General features: G+C 37.5%; 1 protein-coding gene across 4 annotated transcripts in view; it reads left to right on the top strand.

Moving 5' to 3' along the window:
* sorcs1 (sortilin-related VPS10 domain containing receptor 1) overlaps window positions 1-25,041 on the top strand; it is a 199,440-nt gene that overhangs the window by 157,008 nt on the left and 17,391 nt on the right. For 3 of the 4 annotated variants that reach the window (XR_009064113.1, XR_009064112.1, XM_057843097.1), the window contains exons 16-23: window positions 4,824-4,957; window positions 6,778-6,891; window positions 10,911-11,082; window positions 13,129-13,315; window positions 13,570-13,703; window positions 17,558-17,684; window positions 21,534-21,646; window positions 24,127-24,261. Coding sequence is in view for 2 of the 4 variants with exons in the window: in XM_057843097.1 (XP_057699080.1) it covers window positions 4,824-4,957; window positions 6,778-6,891; window positions 10,911-11,082; window positions 13,129-13,315; window positions 13,570-13,703; window positions 17,558-17,684; window positions 21,534-21,646; window positions 24,127-24,261 (1,116 nt within the window). In the remaining 2 variants the exon portion in view is untranslated. The remainder of the gene's footprint in view (window positions 1-4,823; window positions 4,958-6,777; window positions 6,892-10,910; window positions 11,083-13,128; window positions 13,316-13,569; window positions 13,704-17,557; window positions 17,685-21,533; window positions 21,647-24,126; window positions 24,262-25,041) is intronic. The other variant, XM_057843098.1, reaches the window with a different exon arrangement.

Genomic DNA, 25,041 nt, shown 5'->3' with positions numbered 1-25,041 from the left:
AAGGAAAATAAGTATTTAAACACCCTTCGATTTTGCAACTTCTCCCACTTAGAAATGATGGGTGGGTTTGAAATTTTCATGGTAGGTTTTTGTCCCCTGTAAGAGTCGTTTCATGCGCAAGATTTTAGCTTTAGTATTTTTGGAGCACTGGACACATGAAAATGCAGGGATAGGAAGAACATACCTTCCATAACACAGCGGCAGCATGGCTGCATAAAGACCCGGTCTTTGTGGTGGCACGGGCTTGGTTCCACATCTGTCTTCATGAACTGTTGTCCTCTCATGTCATGATGATAGCAGATGGATGCGGTATTTCCGAATTCATTTTTTTGAGGGATTTTGATGAGTGATGCCACTTCAGCTCCACTGTTGTTTTGGTTAGAGAAAGTGTAAAACGGAAGTCGCAAGCAGAAATGCGGAAGCAAAGCGATAGTACCTTGGAAACGTGTCGATAAGGTGCATCGGAGTATAAGGCGCACCTTCAATTAAGGGTCTATTTTAAAACTATTTTCATATTTAGGGCGCACTGCATTATAGGACGCAGTAGTAGTAGTAGTAGCAGTTGGAGTTGCTTTATGCATCCACTAGATGGAACTGCGCTAAAGAGTCATGTCATTATTAACCAGATATTATCTATGTATCCAGATTATTATCCATGTATAAAGTGCATCGGATTATAAAGCACGCTGTCAACTTTTGAGAAAATTAGAGGCTTTTATGTGCGCATTATAATGTGAAAAATACGGTAATTATTCTTCCCATGTTTGTAATGCCGTTACCATTACTGAGGATGTGAAGGGGCGCGTTACTACAATTTGGTTGAATATAGCGTGAGCTGTCTAATTTTGTCACACATCAGCTGCCTAGGAGAGAGCAGAGAGGAAGCGGGGAGGAGGCAAGGGGGTGGTGACGCCTTTGCAAATGCGATGATTATCGGCTAGGTGGGCGGATCATGCCCTACTTGCACACGCTGTCTCAATTCACGCCCTGGCAAACACAAGACGATAATGGCAATGCACCAGGGAATTTTAAAGGTAGTGTTCTTAAATAAGGATAGTGCTCTCCTTATTGTGCAATAGGCCTCACATATATTTTCAGAGATTTGCACTGGTCAATGATCAGTTAACATTTGTGTTTTCTTAACAGACTAATATATTTTATCCAAATAAATACCAAACGTTCTAAAATACTGTATATACTGTTCGTATTCTTCATTCAGTTAATATACAGTATACTTACTGTATGTACATCTTTGATGTGAAAGATGTTGTAGTATGTATAATGAAAGATGTTGTAGTATGTCTAATGTAATACATGTATAACATGAAAAGTAACGTCACTTTATTGAGTAACTAATTACTCTTACAATGAGGTAACTGGGGGAAGGAATTTGTAACTAATTAATTTTTTAAAAGTAAGGTTAACTACACTGGACGAGACCAAAGTAGGCAGTCATAGTACACGTTTGGAGAAGAAATGGCACAGCACGTGAACCAAAATTTTTTTTTTACCAACAGAGAAGTTTGTAGGGGGAATCATCATGGCATGGGGTTGTTTCTTATCTTGTGGTATGGGCAAACTTCATAAACTGTAATTGAAGAAGCAATGGATAGAGCCATGCATCGGCAAATTCTTGATATGAAAATGAGACGTGGCTAGAACTCTCAAATGGTTTCATTAAAAGAAAAATAATCTGTTAAAATGGCCTAATTGAACATTTGTGGAAAGAACTAAAAAGAAAAGGGTTCATCAAAGGGCACTGAAAGATTTAAAGACAATATGTCTGTTGGAGTGGTTCAAAAATAACATCTGAGCAGTGAGGGCGATAAGTTCAATCATACCAGAAGCGCTTGGAAGCTGTTATTGAAAAAAAAAAAAAAAAAAAAAGGCTTCTCCATTAAGTATTAAATGAGTCTCAGTTAGTGTGTTCAATACGTTTTTCCTGTGTTTTTGCATGTAATTCCATAAAAAAGCACAAAAGGTCATTGGGTACCCCCTTCCTCCCTTGTTCACCATCTACACGCTGGTGCTGAAAAAGGTCAAGGAGCATCATAAAAGACAATACACACCTCAGCTTCCACGACTCCAACCTGTTGCCCTCTGGTAGGCGCTGCAGGACCAATCCTGCCAAAACAAACAGACTGAGAGACTGCCTTTCCAAGAGCTGTCACCATACTGAAATTTCACTGTCATTGCACTGCTAATGCCACAACATTTTCACATCCATTTCATGAAGTATTATGTTCTCAAACATCTGTCTCTATCTGGATACTGCATAATGTGTATACTGCATATGCAGTATTTGCACTATAGCATTATAGCATTTTTGCACTGTTACATCAATATCTATGTATCTATCATATCAAGTCAGCCCCCTGCCTCCTAGTTTGAGTACTTCAAAATGTCTATATGCACTGTTATATTACCACCAGAGCCATGTAGAAAGAAAGTTGCGACATTCTCTGATCTCGCCGCGGGTTATCACGTGGTTCATGTAGGCGGTTTTCTATGGAACTGACGATGGTAGTTATTTAGAAATTAATGGGGAAAATTGATAAAATCACATATCTAAGTACTTGTTTGATTATGTCATTGCATTGTAACATATTTGTAAATGCTCGTTTTACATTTGGAGTGGTAAGGTGACAACTGAAAACTGTTATGCTGAAGTGAACTTTCCCATGTTTTGGAGGGAAAGCTTCATGTTTGTGTTAGCATAAGCACAGGAAATAAACTTTTACATTACCTTGTATGTTCGAGTCACATTGTATTTGGTAGCTCGTTCGTCAGCCGCTTTTGTTTTGTGATCGTCTACCTTGTGCAGGTATTTGAGTGTATTTATTTTTGTTGGCTTGTTGCCAACCGCTTAGTTTAGTATTATTGATCCCTGTCGACCTATTGTCATGGACCCATTTTGTTATGCCCCCCCTTTCTGCGATCAAATGTTTATTTTGTTTGTATTTAATAAACCCTTGAACACATCCCTCAGTTTTTGTCTGTTTTGAGGTCCAATCTCGCTTCCCCGTTTGCGGACCCTCACAGGTTTTTTGTTTTTCACAAGTACCGTACAATACTGTTTTTCCAAAGAATGTCTAGATTTTCCTCCATTCACCTACCTGTGGTAATGTATAAATAATAACTCATTACCCTTTGATAAAGAAATCATATTTTTATTGAACAATTGGTGAAATTTGTATCATCGGTCTGAAAAGGGCTATTGTATGTTTGGTTTCCAACAGCAGCAAAAAAATGGCTATTGTCAGCCATCAAAACATAAAATTGAAAGGCTTTTTGCTGTTTAAAAATGGGCTCAGTGGGCACAGCCATCTGACCTTAAAAAAAAAAAAAAAAAAAAAAAAATCTACGTTAAAATACTTTATTATAATTTTGTATCTATTACTTATTTACGTCACTTTTCAATCTATACACATCTCTAAAATATAATAATGTCAAAAATCGTTTATGTAAAAAATACAGGTTGTCATGCATTAACTTGGTACTCTACGATGAGGGCGATACCTTCAAAGCTTACAAAATCGAGCTAACATGCACATGAAAGCTGGTCGTCTATCAGTACGCATAAATACAGATAAGTGTATTCATCACAAAGGGCCTCTGAAAGAGTTGAAAATCTAAAAGAGGTAGTGACTTAATCAATTTATACCTTCACTGTTAGCAGAGTCACCTTAAAAAATGGGAGAAAATTGCTCGTCCACCAAGATTTAAAAAATATAATATAATTACACCATGCACATACAAATAAAGCTCAACGTATACATCATAAAGTGCCTCTGATAAAATACAGACAGTTGAAAATTCAAAAGAGGTCGTTTTTTGAACGACTTACCTCCAAATATATTTGACAGCCAGCCATTTAAAAGAATGGTGTCCGCCTTCGACGAAGTGCTGTTTGTAACTATTTGAGGCTACGTTACCCGGAAGAACCTGGAATTAAAATCACATAATAGATCCCTATGGGACTGTAGCAACTCTCTTTCTACATGACTCTGATTACCACTGCCTCACCACTTGCTGCTAGTCACTTATTCACTTTACTCCCAATTTGTGTGCCCTGTAACCTGTGTTTTTATATTAGCCTTATTGTAGCGTATTTGCCACATTATAAGGCGCATCAGCGTGTAAGGCGCACCTTCAATGAATGGCCTACTTTAAAACTGTTTTCATATATAGGGCGCACTGTATTATAAGGCCCAATAGTAGTCGTAGTAGTGGTTGGGGTTGTGTTATGCATCACAAGATGAAGCTGCTAAACTGAATGTCATGCCACGATTAACCAATATTGATCCATATATAGGGTGCACTGTCGACTTTTGAGAAAATTGAAGACTTTTAATCGCACCTTATAGCGTGGAATATACGGTACTTTTGTTTTATGTGGTGCACGTTATGGCAAAGCTTTAGATCTCGTTGTATGATAACAAAAAAGGGTTTCTATTCTTTTCTATTCTATTTTATTCTGTTCTTTTCTGTAATTCTGTAAATTTATGGACTCAAATGTTATTTCTTTTCATGTGTGGGTTTTTCGAGTTAGCACCAATATGTGGTAGAAATTTCATTTGAATTGCAGCTTTGGAAGGAACTGCAATGTGAAACAGTTTATGCATTCAATACTTATTTTCCCTATTGTGTGTCATACACTCAGTATAAGCCTCAAAACAGAAAGGCATCACATTCTAAAGCTAAACAATGCAAATGGGCCTTTCAACACAATATGATGCCTCCGAGTTATTTATCGCAGATGTAACAGTTAGAAAAAAAATATGCATCTTTTCTTTTCACATTCCTTTAAAACTTATCCACAGGGGGAGCCCTGTCTTATGGGAGTGAAAAGAATTTATAGGAAGCTGAAGCCTACATCCAGGTGTGTGATGGGAAAGGTGTACTCCGTTTTAATGTCGTCAGGTCCTTGTGACTGCACGGAGGCTGACTTTGAATGGTAAGCTTTTTTGTTTGTTTGTTTTGAAATAATAAACTCAGAGTAGATTCTAAGCATTAAAGGGAACATTTAAATAAATAGCGTAGGCAAAAGGGCGTGGCAAGCCAAAGTCAGCCCGCAGGTCATAGTTTAAACCTTATTACTTTGCATCATTTTGAAACAGTGCTAATCCATAAAATGATGTTATCAGACTGTTCACTGTGACTGGAAGTACTTTAGAGCATGCAAAAGACATCTCCAATAATGATTATATATACAGTATATATATATATATATATATATATATATCCTATATTTTTTTGTTTGTTTTGTTTTGAAGCTCAATGGCCAACTTTTCTTTTAATGGCTAAGAAATAGTCATAACAATATATAACTTAATTAATAAACATTATATTTTAACACAAAGAAAAATAAGCAAAATTAATGAATTAATAGCCGAGATATAGCATATGTCTCCTTTCAAAGTGAGTCTTCTGAAAAATGAAATTTTGGAATTGTGCAGTAGCACAAAAATATACTGTAGTTTATAAACAAACTTTGCAGCTTTTCTCATCAGACTTCACCTAACAACAACAAATAAAAACCTCTCTCCCTAACAGAAACCTGCATAGCTTGTAGCACAAGTAAGTTGCCAAGGTTTAATTACCGTATTTTCTGCACTATAAGGGGCATAGGCGTATAAAGTGCACCTTCAATGAATGGCCTTTGTTCTGTCCTCACTAAACGTGAGCTAGTTTAGTTTGACAGACAGCAAAACAAGGCAAAAGTGGATTTTTGAAGCTTTTACTTCCTCACTTTGATGAATTTGTAAAGCTGCAACTCACACATACAGTCGTGTTGAGAATGGCACATATATCAATAATAAACATTTCACAAAAACAAATGGTCATTAGACGTCCCTTCAATTCAATCAATATATAAATTTTGTAAATTAAATCTGCCCAATTTGCATACAAAAGTCTGCTAGCTTTGATGCTAAAAATGCTAAAGTTTTTACACCGCTCTCCTAGCAATTCGCAAAACATAACTCTACAAACAGTATCTCAAAACTTAACTACAAATACCGACACCAAAATTCATCAGTTGAAACAACTTACAGCCTCATATGGGCCGAACCAGAGCGTAGCTGTCCTTTAGCAATGTTTGACACATCTGCTTCATAGTAAAAAAAAAAAAAAAAGCAGGAGTTCAACTACACCCAAAGCCGCCACCAGAGGTCATTATCTGACAAATACAATACTTGTAAACAAACCATCACAGCCTATTTTAAAACTGTTTTCATATATAGGGCACACCACATTATAAGGTGGAGTTGTAGTAGTCGTAGTAGTAGTAGTAGTAGTGGTTGGGGTTGCGTTTTACATTCACTAAATGGTGCTATGCTAAAGGGAATGCCAAGCCATGATTAACTACTATTGATCCATATATAAGGCGCATCAGATTATAAGGCACACTGTCTGCTTTTGAAAAAATTTAAGGCTTTCCATTGTGTCCTATAGTGCGGAAAATACAGTAATATATATGTTTTCTAAGTAATATAAGTCTGTCTCCAATCGGAGGCTTTATATGTCATGCCCTTTTAAAATGTCACCTCACACAGAGCTCTTTTTTGACGGTTTAAAAAAAAAATATATATATTTTTACATCCTTAGCTGCTGAAGTGCTGTATGTCCGAAGCATGTATATTAGCAGGGTAACTGTGCATCCCCTTATCCTAAATGCAATCATTATCTGAGAGGATTTGATACAGGGCAGCAAATTAGTCCCAAATTCAGACTCTTTATTATGAAAATATATTGTCAATGCTTGGATCCCTACAGTGATTACGGTTACGAGCGACGGACGGATGGCAAGTGTAGTCCTGCCTTTTGGTTCCATCCATCAGTGATGTCCAGGAGTTGCACCACAGGGATGACCTTCTTGAACAGCACCGGGTAAACACAGGATAACGCCCGATTCACTGGCCTTGGTTAACAGTTTTGCTCGAGACACACTCTTAAAAATGCTGGGTTAAAAGTAGCCCAAACTGAGCACAAAAAGGACAGAGGCAATGCTGGGTTGTTTTCACCCAGCATATCGAGTTAAGGATTTGAACCAAAAAGAGGTGAAAATTAATAATACTGATGAATTAAAAAAAAAAAAAAAAAAACATTGTTTGATTGCTTACCTAATGTAATTTACTTGTCATAACACAAAACAATAGAAAAATCATTCACTTATATATAGCAGAAATCTATCATTGCATTAATTGGTGCTGTAATGAACTTCACATTTGAAACGCTAAAATAACGTATCTTATCCTGTCCCAATATTTATGGACATGACTGTTCATCACTTCAGTGAATCATTGGATAAAATTATAAAATTATATTAACGAATAAATAATACAGGTAGTCCCCAGGTTAGAACTTACGTGATTTTGACTTTAGTACGTCGGAGTTTCGTCCGCATTTTTTCTCCAGTTTTTTTTTTTTTTTTTTTTTTTTTTAGTTGTGTAAACAGTACCTTATTGTACCTAACAGTATATATTTTTTTGTATTAGATATATTCTGTATTTTATGAATATGACTGTTCTGCCCTTTTGCGAAATGTGTATTTGATTATAATGTTGACTTTGGTTTTGTCATGCATGCTTTCATTTTGGCGCAGGAGGTGTAGAGCAGGTATTATGATCACACCCTCGTAAGAGTGCATAATCACATGAAGAAGAACATATTTGCGCATACACGAGGAAGAGAGCGAGAGGGGGGAAGATTACAGCATAGCTCGCTGTCTAGCTAGGACTTAGCGCCAGCGTCTTGGCAAGGACAGTACAACGACATAAAATACATGATTTTGTTTAGTTATCTTGAGATTTAGGGTGTATTTAAGGGGACTTAAAAGGTGACTTACACGGAAATTCGGGTTATGTCGCAAGCTAGGAACGGAACTTGTTTGTAACCCGGTTACTACCTGTAATTGTAAAGATAATAAGTATTGTTATTATTATTGCAAATAAAAAATGTTCCTGTGTTAGGGTGCTTTTACTGTTTCACTGTTTGGTCCATTTTAAATTGAGTTTTTTTTCTCAGATAGTCAGCTTCTTTTTTTAAATTTAAACTGTAGTTTGGACCAAAAAGAAACAAACTCTGGTTCACTCAAAAATAGTAGGTCTCGGTCCGTTCTAAGTGCACCATGCTTCACTTGTGAATGCAAACGAAACAGGGTGCACTTATGCTACATTACGTGCAGCCGCTCGACACTCCCTCCCCTCCTAAGAGGGAGGTATTTCGTCTTCTAAAGTTGTCCAATCAATGAGTACGCCTTTCGTCCATCTGATGCTACTCAGAAAGTTCGGTTGGCGCAGTGTGAATACTGAACCTTTTCAAAAAGTATAAATAAAATATTTTATAGTTTCTTACAAAGCATAACGATACGATTGTAGGGATTGACGTCAGCACTCGCACACGTCACTTTGGGCATGCTCAGTCACTGCTAATCAGTGTTGTTAATTTTACTTTAAAAAAGTAATTAATTACAGTTACAAATTACTTCTCCCAAAAAGTAATTGCGTTAGTAACTCAGTTACCTGAATTTAAGAGTAATTAGTTACTTGGCAAAGTAACTAGTGATAATTTTCATGTTTTTTTTTTTTCTCAAAAAAAAAAAAAAAAAAAAAAAAAAGGTCACACAATGTGAAGTTTAAAGGGTTTTTGGGACAATTGGCCCTAGCCCAATTCTTTACCCTCCACTTAACTAGACACAAGGGTATTGCGATAACTAGATAGTAACCTTTGCTATGTGTGGAAGTCATTTAAAGTTGTGAATCAACCGTTAAAGTTGTTAAAATTGCTCCCGCTATTGCATTAGTTCCCTTCTGTCTACTTTCAACATGTGTAAGTTTTAAAACTGCTTCATCATTTAAAGATAGATTTAAGTCAAGATTTTGCTGATTTAGGACCATTTTAGATTTTAAAAAAAAAAAAAAAAAAGTAGGTTCGCTAGGAAGGATCTCTACAACAGAGCCTTCCTGAGAGGTCTACTGCTTTAAGATGGTGGCTGTTTACTAATGCATGTAGTCCTTAAAACGTTGCCAATGCAGCCGTGTCAATCTTTAGCATCTAGTTCTATAATATGTGATGTCTACCGTATCATGTGGGCGTAGTTTGTAGGCTACAGTCAGGTATTATTGGAGCCACCTAGCATCGCGTTTGCAACGGCGTCTTCCCCACTCCTGCTCTGCTCTCTAGTCTCCGTGAGTCCGTCTCTCTGACTTTTTTTATTTAACCAACTTAGTAACGCATAGTAACGCACGCCTTTCTCGCCTCAGTAACAGTAACGGCGTTGCCAAGCTGAGAAAAGTAATTAATTAGATTACTCACTACTGAAAAAAATAACACCGTTATTAACACCGTTATTAACAACACTGATGCTAATAAATATTAAAACACCAAACATGGCGGAACGGCGGTTTTAATTTACTGTTTTTATAATATTTTTACTCAATTTCGCGTTTTTGTGCCTGTTGAAGAAAAAGAAAAAAAAATGCATGGACGCAATTGCTTTGAGTTTTTTTTTTATTTAATTTTTTTATTGACAGCAATATTATACAATCATTTAAACTTGTCAAGAACAACAAACCTACTAAAAATACAGGAGAAAATTTAAACATAAAGTAAAAACTGTGAATAAAACTGCAAAATAATAGATAGTGTTAGGTGGGGACGCCATTTCTTTGAGTGGCCCTGTATGTTTTCTTCCGGACTGAGGAGGTTGTTGTCAAGGAAGTGCATGATTGTCTGTCGCTTTGTAAAACTGCACTGCCCCCCAGGGCCTGGCATGAATACTACATCGTTTTCATGTGGAATTGCAACATCGTTCGAATGGAGACAGAACCATGTAAATACTAGTACAAACATGAAATGTGTCGTATTCCTGCAGCGTCACCATGTAAAGAGCCCCTTAGTGACACCTGCAGACCAAACTTGTGCTGGAGTGTCACATTTTTTCCCCTTAAAATGGACAAATTAAAGTAAATTCAAACGAATCTGCAGTATGTTATTCAAATGTTCCATGATTCCCCTTATGCCCTTTACTTCATTCAGGAGTGGCAGCTGGTTGTGGACAACCGCACCGATTAGCATGTCAGCATGGCGACGAGATTCCTGAGGCAAGCTTTAGGAAGTCAACTGTGTATTTGGCAGCTGGCAGCTTGTTTTTCTTTTCTCTTATAAATGTGAAAAAATGCTATTCAGTGAAACTCCTAGGGAGCATGCTTGTTAGTACAAAACCCAGTCTTTGAGATGAGATGATCTTTACATTAAAATTAAAACTCTTTGCATCTTGTGGATGTTATTTTAGTTAATTTATAGTATTTACATTGACAGTGCATAATAAAATTACAACTCATTGTAAAATATGCCACAATAAGCCAAAAGGGTGGTTTTCATATGTAGTCCTAGGCCAGATGTACATAGGCATCCTGGAAACAGTAAAACATTTGCATTAATGATTTTCATGAAATAAAAAACACAGTAGAAGACATTACAAAGCATTTGGTTAAAGAAAAACGAGTGAAAAAGGAGGAATAAAAGCCAGAGCAGTATAAAATTACAGGGACCCTATAAGAAATAAGTGATTTCTTTGATTGGTGTGGGAATACTATTCCAAACCTTTGAGGTTTTAATAGAAAAGCTGATTTACTAAATTCAGTGTTTCGCAAAGAAATCACACAGTCACCTCTAGATATTCGTCTGGTTTGGTGACTGATATTGGACCTTATACATATAACGTTAATAAGGGGTGGAGGAGCCAAACCATGGAGGATTTTATATGCGAGGCTGTGGTTTAAAACTTGATAAGATTTTCAATTAAGATTTTTTCAATCTTAACGCTCTGCCTTTGCATATTAGAATGACATAAATCAGATTTTCTAACAGTCATGATTACACATTTGTGTTTATTTCAATAACAGCTACAGGAAGGTGGTCTCAAACAACTGTACAGCTGGAGTCATTGTGGAATACACAGCCAAGAAGCAGCAGTGTACCATGCAAGCACCCAAAGGTCTTCACCTGGTTACCAGTGGGGGTACACTATCGGCTGTAGTGGGCACCAATGTCACCTTCCTCATTTTTCTGGAGCATGTAATTACCTCTTTGTCTTTTACCTAGGAAATGTGAGTGGTTTGATTTGATCACTGCTCTGGTTGTACAAACTGCTTGTTGAGGTTATCGTTTAAATTTGATTAAAAATTAAAATAACAGATCACAACCACAAATATTTCAGAGCTCGGAAGGTAACATTTAGCAAGTTCCCTAAGTTTTTTGCATGTCCGTTGCAAAGAGCAGCCTTGCCCTCTTTGGTCAAGTGAACCCTAAATGTTTTGCTTGTTTGTTGCAAAGATCAGTCTTGCCCTTTTTGGTCAAGTGAACCCAGATGCATGCTCAAAACATGAAAGTCTTAACTTGATTAAAGTTTGATCAATTCAGTTCAAGCTTTTTACCACTAAATAGAGCTAATAGCCTGAAACAGTGACAAAGAGTTTGCATCGAAGATGGCACAACAGATTCATCTGTAGATTTTTTTGGGCTTTGCCATTGGTACATTTAAGGACAAAAAAACAAAATTGTAAGATTGATACATTCCTTCATCTTCAATTCATGCTGGATAACTCGCGATCAGAAAAACAAACTAACTACACGGCAATTTGACAGAGTACATTATGTAATACATGTGCGTTCTAGCGAGCAGACTATGAGCTCTTTGGATGAAAACTCCCGTCCTGTCCAAATTCATTTTGGTATTTTCTGGTAAAAAAAATATATATATATATTATTACCACTCAGGGTGTGTGCGACTACTCGTTTAATCATTGAACCGCCTACTCATAATTAAATATTTAGTATTTTACTAATCAATTAAACCCAGCATCAGGCATCTTGAGCCCCTTTCAGACATATGCTGAACTCCGGTTAAATCCCAGAATTTAAACTGGTAGCCCTTATGTCTGAAAGCAATTTCCCTGGTCGACTGACAGGGAGTTGACACGGACATTAACCGAGTGGCATCCTCGTATAATGTCCGGGACTCACCGGGACGCGGCATGCATGAAAGCAGCCCGATAAATCACAGCACAATAGCTGATGACATAAATATCATGACAGGCCGATTGTTATTTCCTCTTTCTTCACAGTAAGATAAAAAGCTGCAAACAAACATCGCAATTATCAACACGGCAAACTGAAAAGTTGGCAAAATTCAACTGTAAACATAACGCTATTAATTGGTACAGAATCTTTGAACCAAGGAAGAGACAGCCCATTGTCCATCTTTGGAAATGTGTGGTCTATTTTGTTGCCAATGCCAACCAAAAATGATATAATGTCCATGTTATAAAATCCCGTGCCTCGCCCTCCACGCACAGAGAGCGCCGAGTCGCCAACACGGGTCAAGTCTGAAAGTGTCCAACCCTGGTAATTCGTGGTACATCTGCCAATGTCTGAAAGCCATGACACGGAGAAATCCTGTGTCACATTACACGAGAATTTAGCGTGATATAAGTCTGAAAAGGACTTAGTAGCCAAGGAGAGAAGTGCTCCACCACCCATCCATACACGTAGGAGGGGGCAGGTACACAAAGATTGGGGAAGTTTTGGCGAACGTCTCAGGAATGTATTTCTCTTTCAATTGTTTACCTTTATCCAGTCAGTTGTTGTTACATCAATAGAATCTAAATAACATTCTGATTTTTTGGGCTAAAATAGCTCATAGATATACAAAACCTTTTATTTAATATGTGTACTAAATTGTGAGTTTTCTTGCTTTAGACTAGTCGCAAACAAAATCTGAAAGTAGTCGGCAGGGAAATTTGTCGAAATTCCCATCCCCAATTACCTCACCCACCAGATCAGGTTGCTTTATTTTTGCCTAAAATGAAGACTAAAAGTAATGTAAATTTAAACCTGGATCTTTGTATTCATCTTTACATGTCGAACCCAAGCCTTTTCACTCTACAGGGGAAAAAAAGAAATTGCTCTATATTTTTCCAATATTTTTGGAAAGGAATGACCAATACAGTATATACCTTTTCAAAGAAGATAGCAGTGCACTTTAGCTACAGAGTGATTTGATGACATTAATTTTTGCACTAGAGACAAGTGGACTTTCAGATTTCCTGTCTCTTTTTACAGGGTGACGCAGCACAAACAAGCATCACCCTGGAGTTCGGGGACGGTCACGCCCTAACGTATTCCAATCTCAGCTCCATTGAGAATGGGATCAAACACATCTACAAAAACGCAGGGATCTACCGGGTTACTGCTCTGGGGGAAAACAAGCTTGGCACAGAAACTGCTATTCTTTATCTGCACATTATATGTGAGATGTACATCATTTATTATTTCATATATATTTTCACAAGTTTGTTTTTAGGTAGATAGTTTTCTTAAGTTTTGTGGTCAAATTTGGTAAATAAGACACATTACAGTACGTACTTATGTGTCGTGTAGATGCACCAAAGGTCAAATAACACAGAAAAAAAATTCTGAATATGGAGCATCACACTTCATAGGTGATGTACAGTATTTTCCCTTCCATTTATGTATGCAAGTATTGTATGTGATCTTGTTTAGGTCTACTGGAATCCTTACATCTCTCCGCTCCATTTGTTGCTGTGAAGAATAAGAAAGTGAACCTGACAGCGATCCTGTGGCCTAGCCAAGTGGGAACAGTCACCTATATCTGGTGGATTGGAAATAGCACTGAGGTACTGTATGCATATACTGTAGTTGGCTTAAATGTTTGTACTGAATGTTGGTAGATGATAGCTAACAAGAGAACACTTCAGTTGCTTTAGATCAGGGGTGTCAAACATATGATGTGGCCTGCGGGGTTCTGCCTGGCAGGTACGTTGTAGCTCATTCATACTGTACATACAAGGTCACATGCTTTAATTTTGACACCGACATCATAAAACCGGAGATTTGTGTTTTGTATGATCGACTGTGTACACAATTGCACATGACTCACGCTTGTGTCCTCGGTCACATTCAGAGGTGGGTAGCCAAAAATTTAAATCAAGTAAGAGTAGCGTTACTTCTAAATAATATTACGCAAGTAAAAGTAGTCACCTAAAAATGTACTCAAATACAAGTAAAAAAGTATTCGTTGAAAAGAATACTTAAATATATAGTACCATTGTGAGTAACTGCTTACAATGTTTGATAAAAAAAATGTACTCAAGGACAAGTAAAAAAGTATTCGTTGAAAAGAATACTCAAATATAGAGTAACATTGTGACTAACTGCTTATAATGTTTGATTAAAAAAAAAAAATAATGATATATTTTTTTCTCAGCTTCATCTATATTAACTGTTATTATAATACTGTACTATAGCCCAGTGGTCCCCAACCTTTTTTACACCACGGACCGGTGCGATATGGGCCTTTTTTTTCACGGACAGGCAATGTATAGCATAAAATTACAGTAAATATAAAATAACACGACAGGGCTAAAAACGAACTTTAAGTGCAGGGAAAATGTAACTCACTGTACGCCAGATCAACCTTTTTTAACAGTGGCGTCTCCTAAATCTTGACGACAAATATCCCTGGTCACAGGCATAATGAGTAAGTCTTTCTTGGATTTAGCAATACGGTTCGCAACGAGGTATGATGCTCTCAGTGCATTCACATTTGTTGCCTCGTTTGCTAGCTTTTAGCCACCTATATATAGAGAATGGACTTGGTTGTAGGTTCCTCTTCTGACTCAGTAGGTGGCCTTTTCCCTGTAAAAAAGCTGTCCAAAGATGTTGCCGTCTGCAGCACCCAGCCAACAGCAGCTAACGTTACTGTTTACATTTACTGACGCTGGCACACGGGTCAGATTGGGGTTGTTAACAAATTATTTTATTATTTCTCTGTGGCCCGGTAACAAATGCGCCACGGACTGGTACCGGTCCCCAGCGCGATGGTTGGGGATCCCTACTGAGTTGCTGAGCCTATTACATAATAGTATTATGCCAAAAAGATTACACAAAAATCATCCAATTTAGACCAGAACATTATTGCCCATTACCCGTCCAAGGAGCATGAGTGCTCTCTAGTGGAGAAAAAAAACATTGTTATCTCTGAATTATTATGGAGTTATGTGTTTATTGTTGCAACATCTCATTGGCGAAACTGGTAGCGCTACTGTGGGCATCTCTGGCAAAAAAAAAAAAAAAAAAGTAAAGAGGAAACATGTAAAGTCTCTAGTGTAGCCCAAATTACTGGAGTAAGAGTAGTGTTTCTTCTTCACAAATCGACTCAGGTAAAAGTAAAAAGTACTGTGTGGTAAAACTGCTCCAAGAAGTACATTTTTCTCAAAAGGTTACTCAAGTAAATGTAATGGAGTAAATGTAACATTTTACTACCCACCTCTGGTCACATTTGTTCATTCCTCCCTCCCAGTCAAAATGGATTGGACAATGGGCAAAGCATTAACAAGTACTTTAAACCAACAGGAAATGACCCAAAATCAACAGGAATAGACCAATGAATTGGTAGCGGCCCAGAAAATCCATAAATTAAAAGGAAATTGTCCAAAATATACAGGAAGACATCCCGAAATGCCCCAAAATGTACAGTAAGTGAAACATAAGTACCCTAAAATTACAAGGACGTGACCCGAAATCAACATTTTGACTTATTATGACAACAATAACACTTAAACTGCGAACATTTGCTGTGAATGCTCATATTTCAGTGCCACTGAGGGCGCGAGACGTCTAATCCATTTTGATATGGATATCATTCGAATGGCGTACCGCAAGCAACACATCACTTCCGCTCATTAATATTCATGACATTAGCTACTGTTGCTAAGTAGGGACAAGCCACCGTTTGTCCCTAATAGGAAATTAATGGAAATCGTGTATGAAGGAGATGTTTACAGAGCTAAACCTTCCAATTCTCTCCGAAAATGATGTGCCTGGTGCTAAATTGACTGGCAAAGATATGGAAGAACATAAGAATGTTCAGTTAAAGAGATGGCTTTAGTGTCGAAGGCTGAAAAAGATGAAAAAAACGAGCCGACCTAAGCTTAGCTTGAGCTTTTTTATCGACGCGACTGACAATGACATTCTCCTATTTAAACATGCTATCCTTTACCATCAGCCCTGTCTTTCTTATATATCCTCTGGTTGTCCTATGTCTCTTACTGTTCTGGCGGTAATTTAGTTAGCTTTGTGTAGCGATCGCAAATGCTACTCAGTGACAGCCAACGAACACTTTTAATTTTTTCATTGATAACACATCTTAATCCTATATTTTATTTACACTTCCCCCTTACTAAAGTTGTTTATATATATATATATATATATATATATATATATATATTTGTATAACAGAAACGGTAACAGTGGGAGTCAGATACCATTGTAATTCTTTTCAGGTCATTCATTGTCAGACAGAAGCAGTACGGCACAACGTTACGCTAAAAAAATAAGTTAAAAATATAAAAATAGCTTACCTCTTTGTCCTCTGAAAGACCATGCCAACCCAACATAATGTTTACTGCATATGAAACGTGAATGGATTCGCCGAGCTGGTGTTAAAGTCCGCGCTAGTTGATTCGGTCTTCACATTTTTTACTCCCGATTTTTTGGTTTCCGGAAACATATGACGAAAACATCCTCGTGTGTCGTAATGTCTAGAGTCGTTTCTACAAGTTCCAAAAAAGCAATGCGTGATCGGCATGTTCATTTTTGAAAGATTACTGGAGAAAAGTAGCACTAATTACGTTGGGTCTATGCGAGGGCGGGTCTATAATGTCCCACTTCGGCTTTACTTCCGCTTTACGATGTGACGTCATGGTCTAAAAATAGCCTGCGTGCGGTACGCCATTGGATTGTATGTCCTGCTCCGTCAATGGCAGCCAGTGAGTTAACTTCCATCTATCCATATTTGGCCAAAAATAAACTAGTCCGGCCCACATATGTAAGAACTAATTGCCATGAAAGTTGCCCGTGAAATGATTTTGACACCCCTGCTTTAGATGATCATTAAAGTGAAAATATAGTAAATATATTAACAATGAATATGTATGCATGTATATGACAAAAACAGTTTTTTTTTTAGAGTCATTATTTACTTATATTGCTTGATCTGTTATTTTTTAATCTGAATTAAAACTGAAATCCGAGTGGTTTAGATTGATTAAAAGAAGCCCTGGTCTGGTCACGTTGAGATAGCAACTCAGAAAAGCTGAATTCTGATTGAACAAAAAAGAAAACTAACCCAAAAACGACTGGAAGCTGTAGAAAAATGTTGGAAACAAATACATATTATTTCATGTAAGTTTTAAATGCAGGTCAGTTCAATATTTAAGCCATCAGAAAAAGCGTTAGAAGGCACTTTTGATTGACAGCTGGTTGACTCTCATTTAACAAGAGTTGTAAAGTGGCTTATTCTAGACACAGTTGCATTGCAAATCAAGTTGACACATCTATAGTGTAAATAACAGCTGTGAGAGAGTTGTTCACCAGTCAATGTTAAGGTTCTCACGTGAGCTCTGAGGTGCCGACTGTGACTGTAACACGCTCAACTCTCTTCCACTCCTCTCTGACTTTATTTTCCCAGCAGCCCATAATTACCCTTGAGCCAAGTCTGACGTGTACATTTTCCCAGGAAGGAATCAGCACAGTCACTGTTCAGGTGTCTGCAGGGAATATTATTCTGCAGGAGAGAAAGGCCATTTCAGTCCACGGTGAGTGAACGTTTGTTTCTGATATTGTAGTAGGAAAAATGACAGACTACAACAAGAAACTTTTGTAATATCATTGTCAAAGTACTTCAAAACATGGTTACTAGTTATTGATTTTGCATATGGGTTTAATGTATGTTCACAAATGTGCATAGCGCAGGATGGGATGACCTATTGAACATGCTTTACACTATTTTTGGTCAACACTTTATTTGACAGTCGCGTCATAAGACTGTCCATAGACTTCATAATGATTGACGGGTCGGATTCCACCTTCACTACGCCTTTAAGTTGGGGGGCTGCCGTACAGTCCGCTTCAGTTATTCGCAGTCGTTCGCAGAGTCACCATATGCAGTGATCCAAAACCTGATTTAGGTTTAAAAAAGGGTACCGTATACAAACAGGAAGGATTGTCTCAGGAGTGATTTGTTTGAGGGTTCAAGGTAATTATTATATTTTGCCTACCATGCATGCATTTTGAAAGGTTGTGAAAAAAATCAATTGGAGAAATTAACCGCTACGGACTAGCATCATTTGTCAACATATTTACATAAAGAAAATGCAAACTGCCCATTTTTTGTTTTGTTTTTGTTTTTTTGCTTTTAACCAAGAATTGAGACTTTTTTTACGTCAATATCTATAAATAATTCAGGGATATAAGCATTTATTCACAAGAATTTTCTACAGAAAAAGCTGTTAATTTACAAATGGCGGCTGCTAATTTCCCTACAGACTAGCCTCATAGTTTGCAATATTTAAGCAAAATAAATGCTACCTGCACAGTTTTTTTGCTTTTAACCAAGAATTGAGACTGTTTTACGTCCATATCTATAAAGAATTGAGGGATTTAAGCATTTATTCACAATAATTTTCAACTGAAAAAGCTCTTTGTTTACATATGGCGGCTGCTAATTTCCTTACAGACTAGCCTCATAGTTTGCAATATTTACGTAAAATAAATGCTACCTGCACGTTTTTTTTTTGTTTTTTTTTGCTTTTAACCAAGAAAAGAACCGAGACTGTTTTACGTCCAGATCTATAAAGAATTTAGGGATAAACTAAGGTGTCAACTTGCCTACCACTCAAGCAAAAAATAAAATACCTTGTTACGAATCTCAAAGAATTCAAGACCAATGTTCCTTCTAAGCTGCACGCGTGCGCAATTGTGCACTGCTTGCACATACTCAGCATACAAGAAAATCTAAGCGGCGCACAAAATAAAATTCAACAGAAACGTATTGTGGCGTCAATAGGACTACTGCCTGTCAGCACCGCAGTGATGTGTCAGTGCGATGCTCCAATTTGTGCGTTCGATACAGCAACGCGACGCTGCCTTTGGTGGAGAAAAGCAAGCTTGACTCTCTTCTGATGAAACAACATTCTGCTCCCAAACTTTGCCAGCCCTACAATATTAATTATTATCTGTTATTTATTATTATCTATATACACTGAGAACAAGGGAATTTAACTAGTTTCAAAGGAGGTGTGTTTTTGCAGTAGAGCTGCTTAGATATGGAGGATATGAATCTTGAGTGTCCTTATTGTCTGAACAGTTTCAATCTGGGAGTTTGATATATTGTACTCCCATTGTGGTTATTCATTATATTTTATTTAGTAATTTACCCATGCCATAACTGGACCTTACCCAGGCCAAAGCAGGACTCTTCCTGTGGTTTAAGCAGGACTCTCATATATAACATAGTACACATCTCAAGAACAACGAGATTTTGGTCTTTTTCCATTTTAAGTGGGCCAAATCAATTACTGTAATTTACGGACCATAAACCCCTACTTTTTCCCCTAATTTTTTATCATCCTGTGGTCTATAGTCCAATGCGGTTTATTTGTAGATTTTTTTAATGAATTTTGTGGGCGGCCGTGGCACAGTTGGTAGCTGGAGTTGTCCTTGGACCGAAGGGTCAGTGGTTCGATTCCCGGCACAGACTGCCCACTGTCGAAGTGCCCTTGGGCAAGGCACGGAACCCTGATTTGCCTCCAATGGGTTGACAGCGCCTTGCATGGCAGCAGCCCCATTGGTGTGTGAATGTGAATGTGTGTGTGTGTGAACGGGTAAATGTGTGCTAATGTAAAGCGCTTTGGGCATGGTAACCATGCAGATAAATGTGCTATATAAGTACTGACCATTTTTTGGATTAACAGGTAACACTTCATTTGACAGTGGCGTCATAAGACTGTCATAAAATCGTCTTAATTATGACATGACACTATCATGGGCATTAATGAATGCTTATGACAAATGTCATTAAGTGTAATCTGGTAAATTTTATTACTATGTCCAGCTCTGATCTTTTATATCCATTCAAAATTGAGATCATTTGCCGGATGACACTAAATGACATCCGTCATAAGCATTCATTAATGCTCAAGACAGTGCCATGTCATAATTTTGACGGTCTTATGACAGTCTTATGGCGTCACTGTCAAATATGGTGTTACTAAATACCATAACTAGCGATTAATGAAACAACTGGAACAGCAACTGAAGAAATAATTAGCACAGAAAATGGCATGTTGGACACCAACAGTGTTGACAGCAGTTGGTGGAAGACGTTGATTGTCTCCCCCTAAGGGAGTAGTGATGGCGAAACGAAGCTTCCTGAAGCAATGAAGCTTTGCAGACAATTGGTTATGACCTTCATGGTGGTTCATTTAGTCTTATGACAGTCGTATGATGCCGCTGTCAAATAAAGTGTTACCGGTTAATATCTTTTGATGTGAATTTCCCATTATACAGTGAGAACACCTGCACCTTATAGTCCAGTGCGGCTTATCTATGAAAAATGCCGTTTTCGTGCCAAATTTGGTGGGTGGCGGTTTATTGTCAAGTGGGCTTTATAGTGCAAAAATTACGGTATATTAAAAGTAAAGTAATAGAAATTGTTGCTGTAATTTCATTCTTTTAATAAGCCTTGTAATTTGCTATGATCCAAGGTTTTGAACAGGCGTTATACTGGTGTGTGGCCACCGTGTACCCATCTGATGTTGCTCACCGTGATCCGCTGTGTGCTCAGGGAGCTTGTGTATCTGTTCAGACACATGCCAAATTAGAGGGAACATTGTTCAGGATTACAAAAGAAGCAAAACAAGGATATACATTCATTTGGCGTGGTTGCGCTGCGTTATTTAGCATGTTGAACCATTGACCGAGACAAAGATAGTCTTCACACGTGCTTATATTTAGTCAGTAAATGAAATTAAATGGATAGAGCAATTAAATAGTCTTTGTGGATGCTGTCAATGCATTACCAAATAATTTATTTATTTGCCAGTGTGCCCATACATTGAAAAAAGTAGTACGGTCATGATGACATAAATGCACTTGGACCTCGTACCATGGCTCTTTTAATTGTCATTACTAAATGTTGGCATAATTACATTGAAAACATCTTGCATTAAAATTAAACAATATATACCTTCCGCAGAGGACTCCTTGCTTGCCACTTAAAGTTCTTTTCCTGCAGGTTCTCCAATTTGAAGTGGTATTCAGGCAACACGAAGGGGGGTTGGGGGGACTTTTTGTGCTAGTCAATATTTTGATATAGTTGCAGTACCATTTTTCAATTGGACATTGTGCACCTTTGACTGTTTTATTTATGCGTCCTATGTCATCTTGCTGTGTAATTTACCATCTTTTGAGAAGAACAGTACATTTGTATCATTACGTGGTCATTACATTGCCTCAACAATCCTCAGATTGCATTTACCCTGAAAAAAAGACCTTGACACAATACAACATGGTCCACATTATGGAGTACGATAGATGGCCTCCAATGGAATTAACTCTAAGGATGTGAGCAAGGTAAAAGCTAATATCTTTTTGTTTTCATCTAGAATATTTCCAGTCTCATTTACTGGCTTTTTCTTCAAACCTGGACGAACACAATCCGGATGTTCCAGAATGGAGGTTGGATATGAGTAGGGTCATCAAAAATTCACTTATCCAGGTAAGATTATATGGTATTTTCTTGCAAAAATATTGAATTTCTTTGGTAAATACTGCTGGCTTGAACAGACTATCTCACAGTCTGCAGTTGCAGCATGACATTTTGAAAGTGAATCTGACTTTTATGTTGATGAATCCGATAATAGAATAAGACAGAAAGAGTGCAGGTGAAAATAGTGTTCAAGAGCATTTGGATTACAGGGCTTGGCAAACCTGAATAGAGTGTCACAGGACATGGAAGTGGTGGGACAATGAAAGATGAAACACCAAAGATGAGCCCCCCAAAAGGGGTAGTTTCAAATCAATGTGTTTGCAGTTCATCAAGCGAGAGATAGACTGTAGTTCAAACTTATGGGGAATGGAAGTTGAGTGTTTTGCTTTGTAAATTGGCTGCACACAATTCTTCTTGGAGCCAGAAAAAAATACACAGTATTTCCTTCTACCAGAGGCTATGTCTTCGTTATTTATTATTAGCATCAGTTTTCCATGACACCTACAGCCTGTGAGGCAGAGTATCCACCAAAATATGAGATAAAAATGTGACAAGATGAAAAAACATCTGCAAACTGCACAGCAACAGCAAATATTCATCAGAGAAAGTACAAGATGAGTAATTACAGTGGTATGAAAAAGTATCTGAACCTTTTGGAATTTCTCACATTTCTGCATCAAATCCCCATCAAATGTGATCTGATCTTTGTCGACCGGACCTGCGATCAAGGATGTTTGATTTGTATAAAGCTGGGAAAGGATAGAAAACTTATCTCTAAAATTCTGGATATTCATCAATTGACAGTCAGAAGTTGTCTTCAAATGGAGAGAGTTTGGCACTTTTGTTTCTCTCCTAAGGCGTGGCTGTACACCAAAGATGATGCCTAGAGTTTAGCGCAGAGAGGTAAAATTGTAGAATTGATATTTCCCATGCTTCCTCACAAATTTGCTTCTCAGGTCCTCAGACAGTTCTTAGGTCTTCTTTCTTTTCTCCATGCTCAATGTTGTACACACAAAGACACAGGACAGAGGTTGAGTCAACTTTAATCCATTTTAACTGGCTGCAAGTGTGATTTAGTTATTGCCACCAACTGTTGTGTGCCACAGGTAAGTAACAGGTGCTGTTAATTACACAAATTAGACAAGTATCACAAGATTTTTCAAAGAGTGCCAATTCTTTTGTCCGGCCCATTTTTGGAGTTTTGTGTAAAATAATAATGATTTAATTTTTTTTTTTTTTTCCCATTCACTTTTGTGTTTTTTCATTGCGAGCAAAATAAATCAAGATATTACTACCAAAGCATTTGTAATTGCAATCATTTCTTGGGCATTAAATGACAGAATTGCATGGGTGCCAATACTTTTGGCCAACAGTGACATACACTGCTCAAAAAATAATGGGAACACTAGCGTAATATATTGCAGCTCTGTATGAATTATTATTATAATTTTTTTTTTATTAAATAGTTTGTTCTTTCCAATGTTTAATGTGCTGACAACAAAGCCACACAAAAAATGTCCATGAAATCAAATGTATCAACGCACAGAGGTCTGGATTTGGTGTTATACTCAAAATTAAGGCGGAAAAACACTCTACAGGCTGATCCAACTTTGATGTAATGTCCTTGGATCCACTGTCATAAGCTATGCTTGTGCAGTCGGACCTGGGTTCCTCCTGGTCCACGGTAATGCCCAACATCATGTGGCTGGAGTATGCCGGCAGTTCCTGAAGGAAGAAGGAATTGAAAACATTGACTGGCCCCCACATTCACCTGACCTAAATCCAATAGAACACATCTGGGACATTATGTTCAGGTCCATCAGGCACCGCCAGGTTACTCCTCAGACTGTTCAGGAGCTCAGTGATGCCCTGGTCTAGATCTGGGAGGAGCACCTGCAGAACACCCACCGTCGTCTCATTAGAAGCATGCCTAGACGTTGTAGGGAGGTCATACAGGCACGTGGAGGCCACACACACTACTTAGCTTCATTTTGACTTGTTTAAAGGACATTACATCAAAGTTAGACCTGTAGCGTTTTTCCACTTTTATTTTAAGTAAAACTGGAAATCCAGACCTCCTTGGGTTGATACATTTGATTTTCATTGATAATTTTTGTGTGATTTTGTTGTCAGCACATTCAGTAATGGAAAGAACAAAATATCTAATAAAAACATATAATTCCTTCATATCTACAATGGTAAATTGTATTTTTTTTTCTGTAACATGGTGTTGTATAACAACATTGCGCAAATATGTTAAAGCCACAAAATTACAAGTATGCTAGTAGTATTTTTATTTACTGTATTTATTTACGTTAATCCATTTTTGTGTAAGATACTGTAAATGTGTGATGTGAATGTGTGAATTTGTTTGTGAATTTGTGTCACCTGTTCTATTCTATTCTATTCTATTCTATTCTATTCTATTCTATTCTATTCTATTCTTACAGAACTACCCATGATTTTCTCTTCTACATGTTCTTCCACAGGCCACAGGTGTAAGATGGGATCATCTTCTTGTCACAGTACTCCCAGGTTTGCCAACAACAGCAGAGGTTTTCCTCCTGCTTGACAAACAGCTTAATGGAGTGGATCACAAGAAGAAATCTGCACATTTAAATCAGGTAAGAATATTTGAGAATTTACCACCATGTCTACCAACCTGTATTTTATTCTGATTATTATTTGAAGCTTTTGAGTATTTGTGTGGGCAGGCTGATTTTTAGCTTTTTTTCCCCCAATGAGATTCTTGCAATCTAAAGTGTTATTTGCAGTTTATGGCCATCAAATGTGTAAATGCATTTGGAAAATAATATCTCACATTGACTTCAATCTTCTTCCTGTAGATGTCAGTGTTGATACACTACTAGTACATGTCCACCCTTGAGGAATCACTTCATTATGCTCATCGATTTGATCTAAACCAGGGAGATATTAGAAAATTACCAAGGAAGAATGATCTTGAAACTCCCCTGTGGCAAATCTCGTGGGAGCCGAAAAGGGAGACAGATACTGTCTGGATTGATTAATAACGGAATCTTTTCTGACTAAAAAGGGACTTCGAAAAGCTCTGAGTTTCTCATTCAAGTAACTGATTGTGATCATATTTGATCTCCTCTCTGTTGAAAAAATTCTGTGAGTGTGAGTGAAATATGAAATTGCAAAGGAAATCAATTTGGTTCACATTCATGTGGTCAATCACGTGGAAAAGGTCTTTTGATTATTCTACCCGGCAATAAATCTTCGTTCAAGGTTGTTACCATAAAGGAACTCTGCATAATGAAATTTATAGATAGATTTACGGACCATCTTATACATTACAGTGGAACAAAAAGAAGTTTATTCTGCTTAGAAACATAAATGACTACTTCAGTTACCCTAAACCAGGGGTCGGTACCCCAAAT

The sequence above is a fragment of the Corythoichthys intestinalis genome, chromosome 8 (genome assembly GCF_030265065.1).
Source record: "Corythoichthys intestinalis isolate RoL2023-P3 chromosome 8, ASM3026506v1, whole genome shotgun sequence".
NCBI classification, from domain to species: Eukaryota; Metazoa; Chordata; class Actinopteri; order Syngnathiformes; family Syngnathidae; genus Corythoichthys; species Corythoichthys intestinalis.
The sequence above is the reverse complement of the archived record's forward strand: the minus strand, read 5'-3'. Positions and strand labels throughout refer to the sequence as shown.